Source organism: Ochotona curzoniae, unplaced genomic scaffold, assembly GCF_017591425.1.
Source record: "Ochotona curzoniae isolate NIBS_2020 unplaced genomic scaffold, NIBS_Ocur_1.0 contig_3498, whole genome shotgun sequence".
Lineage (NCBI taxonomy): Eukaryota > Metazoa > Chordata > Mammalia > Lagomorpha > Ochotonidae > Ochotona > Ochotona curzoniae.
In genome coordinates, this window is record NW_024465885.1 from 28,943,792 (window position 1) to 28,956,811 (window position 13,020).

The 13,020-nt window shown below is 39.1% G+C and overlaps 1 protein-coding gene across 1 annotated transcript; it reads right to left on the minus strand.

Annotated features, from left to right (window-relative positions):
- Nucleotides 1–6,050: 6,050 nt before the first annotated feature.
- Nucleotides 6,051–6,632, minus strand: LOC121156638 (RNA-binding motif protein, X-linked 2-like). The gene has a single exon (XM_040980420.1). The coding sequence runs from the start codon at nt 6,630–6,632 to the stop codon at nt 6,051–6,053; it is 582 nt and encodes a 193-aa protein (XP_040836354.1).
- Nucleotides 6,633–13,020: the final 6,388 nt, after the last annotated feature.

The window sequence follows — 13,020 nt, forward strand, 5'->3', positions numbered from 1 at the left end:
CACTGTACACTGGGAACTCTAATGTATCAACATGTGGTGTTTCCAATTTTAATGAATTCCTCAGTGAGTAGGGTTTACTTCACTTTCCCTGCTGATAAGAAAAATAACTGCATGTGAAAGAGTAATAACATAACTTTAAAATCACATATATGACAGATTAAGTTTATGCTATACAAGTTCAGATTTTATTGCCTTTTTAATGGTTTGTAAATCACATTGTCACTTTTAAGAAAAATGCCCATATTATTTAAGTCCAAATTTTACTGCTATATTATTTCTATTATGTATTTTGGAAATGGAAATCTTTTGACCTTAAGATAACTAAGTAATAAAATAAAGGAGTAAAAGAATGGAAAACCTATGCATACGAGTCTTTATTTCAAACTATTAAAATGAAACTCTGTGCAGCAGGCATTGTGACACAGGAGGTTAAGCTGGGATGTTGGCACCCCATAAGAGATGTTTCACTTCCAATACAGCTCTCTGGTAATGTGACTGGGAAGGCAACAGAAGACGGCCCAAATGCTTGGGCTGCTGCCACCCACTTGGGAGGCCAGAAGCAAGCTCTTGGCTCCTAGCATCAGCTTGGCCAAGCCCTGGCAGTCATGGACATTTGAGAAATGAGCCAGTAGATGGAAGATCTCTCGATTTCTCTCTTGTGCTTGTTCTCTCACTCTTTGTTCTTTCCCTATACCTACATTTAAAAGAAAAAATGATGACTTCTATTCACAACTAAAGAGAAAAAATGTGGATCATTCTTTGTACTGAATGTATAAAGAGAGAGAGCATCAAACAATATGGATAAGCTGTCAATATAACAGGACACTTAGTGCTGTACTGATTTGTTCATAATTCATTTTTAGAGTGACATAAATATCTATGCCCAACAGTGTGATAATCTATACCTAATAATGAAATCAGAATAATTAGAATTGTAGAAGGTTAACCCAAATGGTATATGATTGTCTTCGTTATGAGAGAAATTACTTGGCTACTCAATTTCCCAAAATAGTTCTTACTCTTCTAGGAACATATGGTTAAAACATTATACATAAAGGAAAACAAAAAAGATAATTGCTCACCTTTGAAATTCCAATAACATTTCAATGTTAACTAATATTTTTCCTATATCCCTACTAACATAAACATAGAAACATTGTTAAAAACCACGTAAAGAAACAATGCAAAAAAAATTCTACAAAAAAAAATGGTAGAAGTAAAAACTGTGAAAATCTTTTTTACAATAAATTCTTCAGCATCTTACTAGATGTTTTTGTGGCATTCCTACACGATTTCAACAGTTTACCCATTATCTAATAATCATTATTTACTAAAGTTATTAAGGACAGAAATCATGCTCATTCCTTTGAAAATAATTCAGTTTAAAAGCAGAAAAACATAAAATATTTTTTCTCAAATATTACTGATTAAATATCAAATCAAATGAAATTTCTGAGAAGTATGCACTTCTGAAATGTTATATATTCAAAACATAAAATTGCCACAAACTTATGTTCTTGCCAAGTCAGCTCCCAAACAAGTCCAATCTATGTCTGCCTATAAATTCACCCCACTGCAACAACTAAGCCATCAGAGGCAGGCCACTTCCTTGGGGCATTGTCACGCCTTTCACTGCAATGACTAAGTCCTCAGAGGCAGGCCACTTCCTTGGGGTATTGCCACGCCTTTCACTGCAATGACTAAGCCAACAGAGGCAGGCCACTTCTTTGGGGCACTGCCACCCCTTTCACTGCAATGACTAAGCCCTCAGAAGCAGGCCACTTCCTTGGGGCACTGCCACGCCTTTCACTGCAATGACTAAGCCATCAGAGGAGGACACTTCCTTGGGGTATTGCCACGCCTTTGCGTTCTACTGGGTAATGTCAATTTCTTTTTAGATCACAGCCCAGATTCCACCAAGTTAATTTCCATTATTATATCTTACATGCTAGTCTTTTGAAGTGTGTTTACAGGAAAAGAATGAAGTATGAAGGAAAAGAATCAAACTCCTAACAGCAATATATTTTTATCTTCTATAAATTCATGGTCAAAGAATGATCTTGAATAAAAGATCTAATTAGCCAAAGCTCAAAATATATTCCTTTCATGCTTTAGATTTGGTTGCCAAGATTCTCACTTCAGGAACAACTTCTCCCTATCTACAAATCCTTTTTTTTTTACCCTCTAACAAGATCCTTACTAAAGTAAAGATAATTTGCATCATTTTTTAAACATACTAAAATAACTAGTGAGTTCAACCAATCAGCATAAGGGTTAAGTCAAGCAACTGATACAGCTTTTATTAGTCACATTCAATGCAGTTACCTAAATGTAGCTTTAGAATCCTATGTATTAACAATTTTAGTGTGCTGCTGTGACTTTTAGAGAACTGTGAATTTCTGAACTAAAAGGCCCTAAGAATACTTTAACAGCGTTGATACTGCCAGCAAATACTTATCCAGCTGACTTCAGTATGAGAAGCCAAGTACACCTTGCTTCATCTCATAAGTAAGACCATGGTTCAACTGAAAGTTTCATACTTTGATCAAGCACAATTTGATAAGAAAGCATAATTTATCCATTATTTTACTTTACAAACTGATGAACTGAAGTTCTTTTTCATACATGGGCAGGATAGGAAAGGAAGTACTGAATTAATTTTCAGAATGTTAGGCCCCAAAATCTATTTTGGTAGAAGAGTTCTTTGAGATGCCTTTTGGTAAGGGGTTCCGATTGTTAAGCCATAATGCAACAGTCTATGGGAAAGAAAGTCTATGTGCAAATGCAACAAAACAAAACCCTTGGGGTTACAGGAATGTTTTAATGCTAAGATAAAAATAAACGAGTATCTGTCACATATTATTAAAATATAAGTTTAGGAACAGCTATTTCTGGTTTTGATTTTGTAATTTTAAATTTTAATCAAAAGCTATTGCTCAGTCATCTCTTTCCTTCTATTGCACAGATAATTCTCATGTGATGTAACAAGATGGAAGCTGTTACGGCAGCTGCTCAAAATAACAGGTCTCTAAAGAGCAATTGCTTCAGCTGTATCAAGTCTCCCCGTGCAGCCATGCTCAGACACATGAGCCAAATGCGTCATGAGTCTTCCTCCTCTCACACAAATGGAAAAGGAAAAACACTAGAGGCAAAAGACAGTAAAAGCAAAACCAAACCTTCAAGACCACTTAAATATTTCAACATACACTGTGGGATAACACAAAATTAGTATTCTTAGAAAATGATCATCTCTGACAATAGATATGATTAAACTTCTGGCTTATTTCCAATTTCCAAACTATGTTTAATGTCTTAAATTTAGAAAAAACAAATGAGATTCTCAACAAAATGAAAGGCATCAACAATTCAATCTATTTGCTGTTCCAGTAAGAAATGATTCTACTATGAAGTGATCCAGGAAGTCAACAAGAACTTACAGATGAACTTCATTTTCACGCAACAGAATTAAAAATTAAACTTAACTTTCCCAAGATAAGATGAAACAAGTATTTTGTTTCCTTCGCTAGAATTCTATAAAGATGACACATGTAGAATCAAACCAAAAGTACTATAATCAAGAATTTCAAATACATGTCAGATAGTCAGATATATACAAGGAATGTCAGGCCAAATGAAGATTATATGCAGGTGTATTTATTGAGTTTTTAAATTTTGGTTCAAGATTCTGGTATTTCACTCACCAAGTTGTTTAAAGCTTCCAAATTGCTTAATCTACCCTTGATATAATTTGTACAAATGACAGTAAATGCATGAAAAAAAAAAAAAACGAAAAACTAAAAGCATTCACACTCTTCAACCCAATGACTAAGTTCCTGAGAATTTGCCCTATGAAAGACATAAAAGTGTCAAAGTACACATATGCATAGAAACGATCAATATGCTACTGTTTTAAGAAAAAAATATTTCTCCATATTTTCTAAATTATGCGATCTCCACTAAAGTGAGGAAAATTACACATATTTTGCAATATAAAGTAAGTAAAAATGGAAACAGAAACTTCAAACATTAGCTTAGGAGTGGAATATTGGAGTTCTCTCCCACTTTTTCTATTAACTCTACACTCTCCGCTTACCAAGAATTCTAACACTTTCATACATGTCACTGTTAGCTGGTTATTTTGGTTGGTTTCAACAAGACACAAAACCAACTGAGCCTTCTTTCTTATCTTCTCCTGTTCCTTTACTTCTTCCCTGCGCTTCCTTATGCTTCTTTCCACCAAAATAAATAATAAATCACATATAGTTGCTCATTTGCTCATCTTCCTGCATTCTTTAGTCAGAAATTTGCAATTCCTTCTCCAAAATTACCTCCTAAACCTCTCTATTTCCTGCACTACCTTGTAGTTCATCTCACTGCTTCTAGCTCCTCCCCAGCCTGATCAACGTGCCACTGATTCATCATGTACTATTTCATAAATACCCACAAATCTGGTAATGTCAGCGTCTATTTAAAACCATCCACTCCTTCAAAGTTGAGAGCAGCTCAGATTATTTGTTTAGTGTGCTCAAAGCTATTTTCTAAACAACTTCAGTTCTCATGTTGATTTGCATGATGCTGTGCTCCCACAGTTGCTGAACTCCTTGCACCCCACCTCCATCCTGGACCTGCCTGGAGCCCTGTCTGTATTGCCTTCCCCTCCCCTGAATCTTCCACATCCTCTTCAGAGTCTGCTTACCGCTTACTTCAATTTACACGTCCATCTTTCTGTATATTATGACCTCTTCTAGTCAACCAACGTGCTACGTTCATTTTCACAATCTCAACTGTCGCAGCATCTGACTCAGTAGTCACCTGTAACTATTTCTTGAATTAATGTAATAAATAACTGCATAAAGAATCTGCAACAGTGTAAAATATGCATACACATGGGCAACGTCTGTTAGGATGTGTAAGAAAATAGAAACAATTTATTAAAAGGGTTAAAAACTTTTTCTATTTTACTTAATTTTTGACTAAAACTTGCATTTAGAAAGATCCTTAAAATGTATGGAAAATGCCTGTTATTACAAATCCCATTCTTACGACCCAGCACAGTGGCCTAGTGGCTAGAGTCCTCTGCTTGCACGCACCGAGATCCCATATGGACCAAGTTCTAATGCCAGCAGCCCTGTTTCCTATCCAGCTCCCTGCCTATGGCCTGGGATAGCAGTCAAAAACTGCCCGAGGCCATGGGACCCTGCACTCACGTGGGAGACCTGGAAGACTCCTGGTTCCTGGTTTTGGATTGGCTCAGCTCCGGCCCTTGTGGCCAGAACTCCTGAGTTTTCACACATCTGTTTCAGTAATGGCAGTAAGCAAGCAGGATGTTATGAGATGGGGGAGGCTGCGTGAGTAGTGAGTAACTACAAGCTAAACTATTGCATAAAACCACTCTTAAAATCGTGGGCACTCTAATTTTAAGAGTTTACAAAAAGAGCCATGCAAATTATGCAATGTGATTTCCACAGCAAAAAATTTAATAGTTGATGGATAAAAAAACTACCACAAATTAAAGAAATTCTACCCCCAATTTGCATTTAATAAAAGTAATTACAACATTAATCACATGTTCCACCCCACAGCTACTTTAAGTAGCACACTTCACTGCAAAGCACCGGGAAGGTAAAAGGCGCAGGATGGAAGGGCAGGAAAAGTGAGTGAGGAGGGGACTGTCACTGCGTTTGTCTTGGGCTTGCTTCGACAAATCATATTGAATCTGTTAAATACTAATTTAAAATTATGAGTGTAATCGACCACAAACTAAAAATAAAACAAACTGCTCTCTTACAGAATAGGCTAGGGGAAAAAAAATAAATAAATAAAGATGATGATCCGGGCAGCCTGCTCTGGTCTGCGGTCCCGGGCATGGCGAGTCCCTGTGGTCGTGCCTCAAGGCTCCAAGTTCTCTGAACATTGTCCACACACCTCTCTCTTTCCCTTTTGTCTCCCCTCCCGCTTCTGCTAAGGGCTGGGTTCAGAACCTGCGTGCTCCCACCGGGTACCCTGGTTGGGGTGTCTGTGACTGGACTGTAACTCCCTACCTGGGCATGTTACTGGGTCCTGGGGCGTCTTTCCTTTTGGCAGTCTGGTCTCGGTCGCCGCATGGCCTGTCCCTGCATCTCCTTCACTCCCGCGATAGCCTCCTCCTTGGCACTGGCGTAATCTCCTCTCCAGTTTCCGAGTGTGGGCTGCGGGGGTCGTGGCGCGCTCCTGCAGCCTCCCCATGACCCAGGCCAGCGGTCCTGGGGCGCACAGCCCTCCTGGCTGGAGTTGTCCACACCCTCCGAGCCCCTGGGCGGGCGGTAGTGGCTCACATGATCCACTCGGATTGTTCTTCCTTTGATCTTGATCCCATTAAAGTTGTCAACGGCCAGCACTGTGCTCCTCTGGTCTTCATAGCAGAGGAAACCGAAGCCCTTGGACTTCCCCGTCCTCTTGTCTCGCACCAGATGGATGTTAACGATCTCCCCGTACTGGGAGAACACACAGACGATGTCGCCCTCCGTCAGTGCATACGGAAGCCCGCCCAGGAAGACCCAGGCGCTGCCCTGGTACATGGAGTGCCACGACGTGGTACCAGCTTCGCGTTCACTCAGCTCTCTAACCAGCTTGACCTTCGTTAGGGAATTCATCTCGGCCGGGTGACACACTTGGCAGTGGCGCCTCTGTGGTTGCTGCGTCACATCCTGTAGAGGAGCACGCGGCTTCCGCTTCCGGTGGTGGCCCTCAGGGCAAGTTCTGATCCTCGCCAAGTCGTCTGTGTTGGGCGTTTTCTCTCAGTAAGTATCTACCGCTTGGTGGTGGTGCATTCACCGTTCCCAGTTCCACCACTGCCCAATAGAATGAAAGCTCTATAACGCAGTTTCAAAATAAAACGGTCTGGTTGAAACCACAGATTTCTGAAGTACTTGATCTCAAAAGTTATAAATACTATTTCAGCATTTCTTCCTGTAATAACAACCTTTTGATGTTCTACAATATGCTAGTTTCCCTTTGCCCCAATAATAAAGAGTAAATCCTTGATATGTTACAAATCAGGATATAAGACTCTGCTTTAAAGAATTAAAGGGTGTAGAAATAGAAATTTATCATGAGGCATTGCCTCACCAACTATGGGAAGCTAACCAATACCCAAGCTGGGCAATCAGAAACCAGGAAACAAAGCACAGTTAACATGTACTTCTACTGTGGGTCCACAGGAGAGTCAATGACATAAATTAAATTTTGTATTCAAGAAAATTAAAAGGCTACAGGCCCAGTTAGAACCAATGCTGTAACTGAAGTCTAAAGTTGGAACAGAGCAGTTTTCCAGTTCAACGTGGTCAGACAGAAAGGGTTTCCTGTTAAACATTGGAAGAACAACTTTTTTTGTGTCCTGGTCAGGCCTTCAGCTGACTGGATAAAGATGGTAATTGCATGGCTTCTAAAAGGCTCTCTAGAATTTTCTGAAGTCCCTGAGTTATCCTGAGATCCTTTCATTAACATATGGTGCTTTAATGAAGCTATTTAAAACTATTTTCTTCTAATTTTTCAGAATTTGATTTACTTTCACTTCATCTCCAAGATAGAAGTAGGGAGCAATCTGTCTGCTGTCTTGCTCCCCAAATGCCTGAAATAGCCAGGACGGTGCCAGCTGAAGCCAGGAGCCTGGAGCTCCTTCCCAGGGAAGCCACGAGGTAACAGAGACCAAGGTACCTCGCTGCCACCTGCTGCTTCCCTGGTGCTTGTCAGCAGGAAGCAGATGAGCCAGGATGCAAAGAGAGCATGTATAGGATGCAAGCATGGAAGCAGTGCCTTAACTTGTACCAAACTCCCACCCCTCTGTTAATGTTAATGTTAAATGTTACAGGGTGTGAGCAGGATCACACCAGACATGTGTAAGGTTTATTAAGGAGTCTTTATTAACCAAGATTGATGATAATAGAGCATACTAGAAATATCAAATCACAAGTCCATATTGCAATCCAACCAATCATAATCCAACCAAACATAACCCCAAGAGGAACAAATGGTCATTACCCTTAAGTCTACCCGTTAAGCTGAAGACCTATGTCCCAGCTTCCCCAACAATATAAGCTATCCTAAGAGACATGCAACAAATAACCTGGACACACTTACAAAGCTGCAGACATTCACCTTTCCCTGGCTTCTCTGCCCACATTCCATTACTGCTAGGCCTCCCCTCTCCTGGAACTTCTGACAGCACACAAAACAGAAACAACGTCATTATATCCATTGTCCCATCTAAGCAGTACACAGGGACCATGCTCAGGGGATTACCTGTCCTGGATCAGCCAAGAGTCGAGATGCCAGAGTAACGGAAGCAGCTGACCAGAAAGAGAGAGCAAGCTACTGCTTCACCAACCTTTTAACGGGGCTTGTGAGGGGAGTGGTTATACAACAATGCAGTACTCTCTCCTCTCAGTTGATAGGTGAATCACAGGTGGGCAGGAGTGAATACCTAAGTGTTGTGAGTTAAGGAGTTAATTGGCGTTCATTGGGATGGGCAGGAACAGGAACTGGGCTTGTAGCTAAAAAGACTAATTGGACTCATCTGCGTCTGCCATCCCAGCTGAATTAGGACGTGGGGGGAAGAGTATCCAAGGAGAGGTGGAGGAGCAATCACTGGCTGCGCTTCATAACATTCCCCACTTCTCTTCTGACATCTGAGTCGAATCATTGACTCAGTCACGTGTAAGCATTAAATGCTTATCACTACACAGTTAAATATCATGTTGGAAAATTACATGTATATATATATATACATACATAAATACTATCTTGGCAAAAATTCCAACACTTGATATGGCAAAAGATAAGCTTTTAAAATATGTATTAATAATGATCCCTACCTACTAGTACTAGAAGGCTTTAGGATTTAAACATATTAATTGGAACCTGATTTGATAGCTTAGTGGATAAATCCTCGCCTTGCGTGTCCTGGCTGCTCTACATTCAATCCAACTGCCTGCTTGTAGCCTGAGAAAGCAGTAGAGGATGGTCCAAAGGCTTGGGACCCAGTACCCCATGGGAGACCCAGAAGAATCTTCTGGCTCCTGGCCTCAAATCAGCTCAGCTCCAGCCATTGCAGTCACTTGGGGAGTGAACCAGCAGGTAAATGATCTTTCTTTCTGTGTCTCCTTTTCTCTATATATATGCCATTCAAACATAACTAAATACATCTTTTAAAAATACGAGTTGGGAACTATTGAGCACACCACAAATTAAAAAAAAAAACAAGTGCATCAATGCATACTAAATTTTTAGCATGCCCACGTAGTATTGTCATTGATTTATAAAAGTTTATAAATTTATTCCATTGTTACTGACTTGCAACTTGTAAACGTTATTTTGTATGCTTCCTACTGCTTTTCTTTAACGTGGCTACCATAAGCTGATTTTCACACAGATTATTTGACATCTGAAACCCACAAAAAAGAATACAATATTTTATAATGGCAAATAACATGGATTCTTCAATTAGACTGACTGATTCTTAAGTTTGTTTATCATGGCTATAGTTAAATTTTTCTATTTCTCTGTTCCTACAACTATAAAATAGAAATAAATGTAGAACTGGTTAGGGGTTGGGGTTGCAGTATGGTGACTCAAACCAAAACATGCAATACCTGCATCCTATATAAACTGGCATCCCATGTGAGATTGGGTTCCAAGTTCTTCCTGCTACACTTACAGCCGCACTCTTTACTAATGCACCTGGGAATGCAGTGGAAAATACCCTGAGTGCTTTCACCTTTGTCACTCCCCGGGGATGTCCTCAATGGAGTTCCAGGCTCATTTTGGACCTTGGCTAGCTTGGGTCCAATTTGGAGAGTGTATCAAACAATGGAAAGTTCTCTTTCTACTCTTCTCAGTGTGTCTGCAATTCTTCCTTCGAAATAAATAACAAATTTTTAAAAACGAAAGCTACAGTGTGATAAGAAAAAAAAAGAATAAGAAAGAAGTGTAATAAGAGGAAATGACTTGATATACATGAAGTGCTTTGTTCAGAACAAGTACTTTTTTCTTAATTTTTTTAATTTTTAAATTTATTTAGCTATTGTTATTATCATTTTATGATACAATCCCATAGGCCTTGAGATTTCTTCTACCTCCACCCCAGATCCCCTCCCCCTAAGTTCCCCTATATTATTACTATATTATAGTTTTTCATAAACAATCATATGTCCATTATTGTGGGCATGGACAATGGTAGAGAGTCCAGCATTCCATTGTCAAGGCATAGTTAAGTGTTTCATTGGTGGTCCATCTTTAATCTGGAAGTAGAGATGCCCTCTTCATTGTATCCTCACATCTGGACATGAGAGCCTCCATTACACAGTTACCATACATCCCCTTAAATGAAAAGCCATGATACTAAATTAACAACAGGAAGAAAACAGAAATTTACAACGTCATAAAGTTCTCAAGAGGTTTTTGATAGTTCAACAGTCCTGAATTATTGTCGATCCCACCACTCCAATCGCAATGAAATCTCTCCAGAATCCACTGGCTTGCAATCTACCTGAGAGTCTCTGCCCAGATAGTCACTGCCACCACTTGGTTGGAGTAGTTGATCAATTTGTTCTGTCCTCCATCCTCTGCCATGGTACCAGGTGTCCTCTGGAGGCTCCAATGCACTGCCATATCCTCCATGTGCATTTGGATATGCTGTCCGCTGCTGTCCGATCCACTGAGGAGGCCCAGCTCTGATAGGGCTCACTATTATTAGAGAGTTTGGGCCATATACAGAAGCCACTTAGCACAAAGTTTGGCTTTCTGGATGATTTCAAGGCAAACTGCGATTGCCTTCTTTTCGGGGGTGTTTGGAGCAAACTTTTGAGACCGATTACCTGGGTGCTGATCTGCCTCTTGAAGTTCCCAGCAGAAGAGAGTACCTAACTTCCGTTTCCTCAACTATGAAATGGAGATAATAATGATACCCACGCTAAGGCATATATTGTCATAATTAAATGAGTTAATCTATGTAAAGCATTCAGCACATACTGAGTTTACATTTAATGTTACTATCATTATTACTGTTAGATACATTAACCTGGTGGCCCTCCTTGACACTGACCAGAGAACTCAGTGACATACCACTGTGTCTGATGAAGTTCATGGCCAGACCACTGCTGTGCCCTGGTTCTTCAATTTTCAGGTAATAGAATATATTCAGGAAAGAAGACCCTGGCTATGTGAGTGGCTTTGTGGATGCATTAATTTTGCTTTTTAGTTTGTTTCAAGTATATTTTTTATGTTATACAATTCATGCTTGAAAAACATTGGATCTTTGTCATTTAAAGTATAAGTTTTAAAAAGCATACAGCCTCCTTTAAAGTCATTCATACCACATGCCATGCAATTAAACATTTCTAGACAACTCTTTTAGCTTATCTCTATGGCTAGTAAAATAATATACCAAAGAAATTCTATTAATAGGTAAACCATATATAATACATTTAATTTCTTGGCCCCCTATTGGGGGATGGGATCTCATTTTCTTACAATTTCTCCCTCATTTAGAAAAATCAATTGAATTCATGGATATTTGGTAACAATTTCATGACCACGTAATTCAACATTTCTGTATATATTGTGTAAAGAAAGCACGACAGCTCAATTGCTAAATCTTTGCATTGCAAGTACTGGTATCTCATATGGACTTGGGTTCATGTCCTGGATGCTCCAGTTTCCACCCAGATCCCTGACTGTAGCCTGAGAAAGCCATAGAGGGTAGCCCAAAGTCATGGTACCTGCATTCATGTGGGAGATGTAGAAGAAGCTCATGGCTTTTTGGCTTTGGATCAGCTAAGCTCTAGCTGTTGCAAGCACTTAAGGAGTAACCCAATAGAAAAAGATCTTTGTCTCACCTTCTCTCTGCAAATGTTTTTTTTTTTAAATAAAAATCAATAAATCTTGGGCCCAGTGTGGTAGCCTAATGGCTTAAGTTCTCACCTTGCATGTGCCAGGATCCGATATTGATGCCAGTTCATATCCCAGCTGCTCCACCTCCCTTCTAGCTCCCTGCTTGTGGCCTGAGAAAGCAGTTGAGAATGGCTCAAAATCTTGGGATCCTGTACCCACATAGGAGGCCTGGAAGAAGCTCCTGGCTCCTGGCTCCAGATCAGCTCAGCTCTGGCCATTGTGGCCACATGGGGAGTGAACCAGCAAATGGAAAATCTTTCTCTTGGTCTCTCCTTCTCTGTAAAATCTGCCTTTCCAATAAAATAAATCTTAAAAAAAACAAATAAATAAACCTTTTAAAATAAACAATTGCTTATAAAATATGCAAAACATGCTATCACCTTATTTGCATTTCAAGCTAAGCAAACTGCATTGCCTATATTACAAATGAAACAAAAAAAAATTAGCCACACCTCTGATTTTGTTCAAAAAAAAAATAAAATCATTTTAGAATCTACAGGTGTATCATCAGGGAAGTCCCACACATAGAGGAAGCAGCATTTTCCATAGTCATGCTAATTACTGCACAGAATCCATAACCTTTAGAGCACAAAGCTTAATTCAAACAGAAATAGCAGATGGTGTTTCAGGAAAACAAGCATTTATATTGATTTTTTTTTCCTTTCATGTGATACTAGAGAAAAGTACATGGGAAGTTCACTGACATGTAATTATATGTTGTCTTCTATTTTAAATTCTGGATATGCCATTCCAATAAACAGTATAAATAATTAAAATTATCTTAGAAAAGAGACATATTACACTAGTTAAATATCATGTTGGAAAATTACATATATATATATATATATATACTCACCTACGTATATATTAGCAAAATTTCCACCATTTGGTAAGGCAACAGATAAGTTTTTCAAATATGTATTGTATTTCAGAACATGTGTTTTTATATGTTAAGGGGTTTTTTTATAGCTTATCACATTTGGAGTATTAGAACTAAAAAAAAATGAAATATTAGATAGCATTAGGTAAGTGGTATTATCCTATGTCAGTTTGGGTCTGTACTTTTTGTTTCAGAGAAGGAGGAGGAGAAAA

What these genes read in the sequence shown, in the direction of transcription:
- LOC121156638 (XM_040980420.1), bottom strand. Translation starts at nt 6,632, where the DNA reads ATGAATTCCCTAACGAAGGTCAAGCTGGTTAGAGAGCTGAGTGAACGC.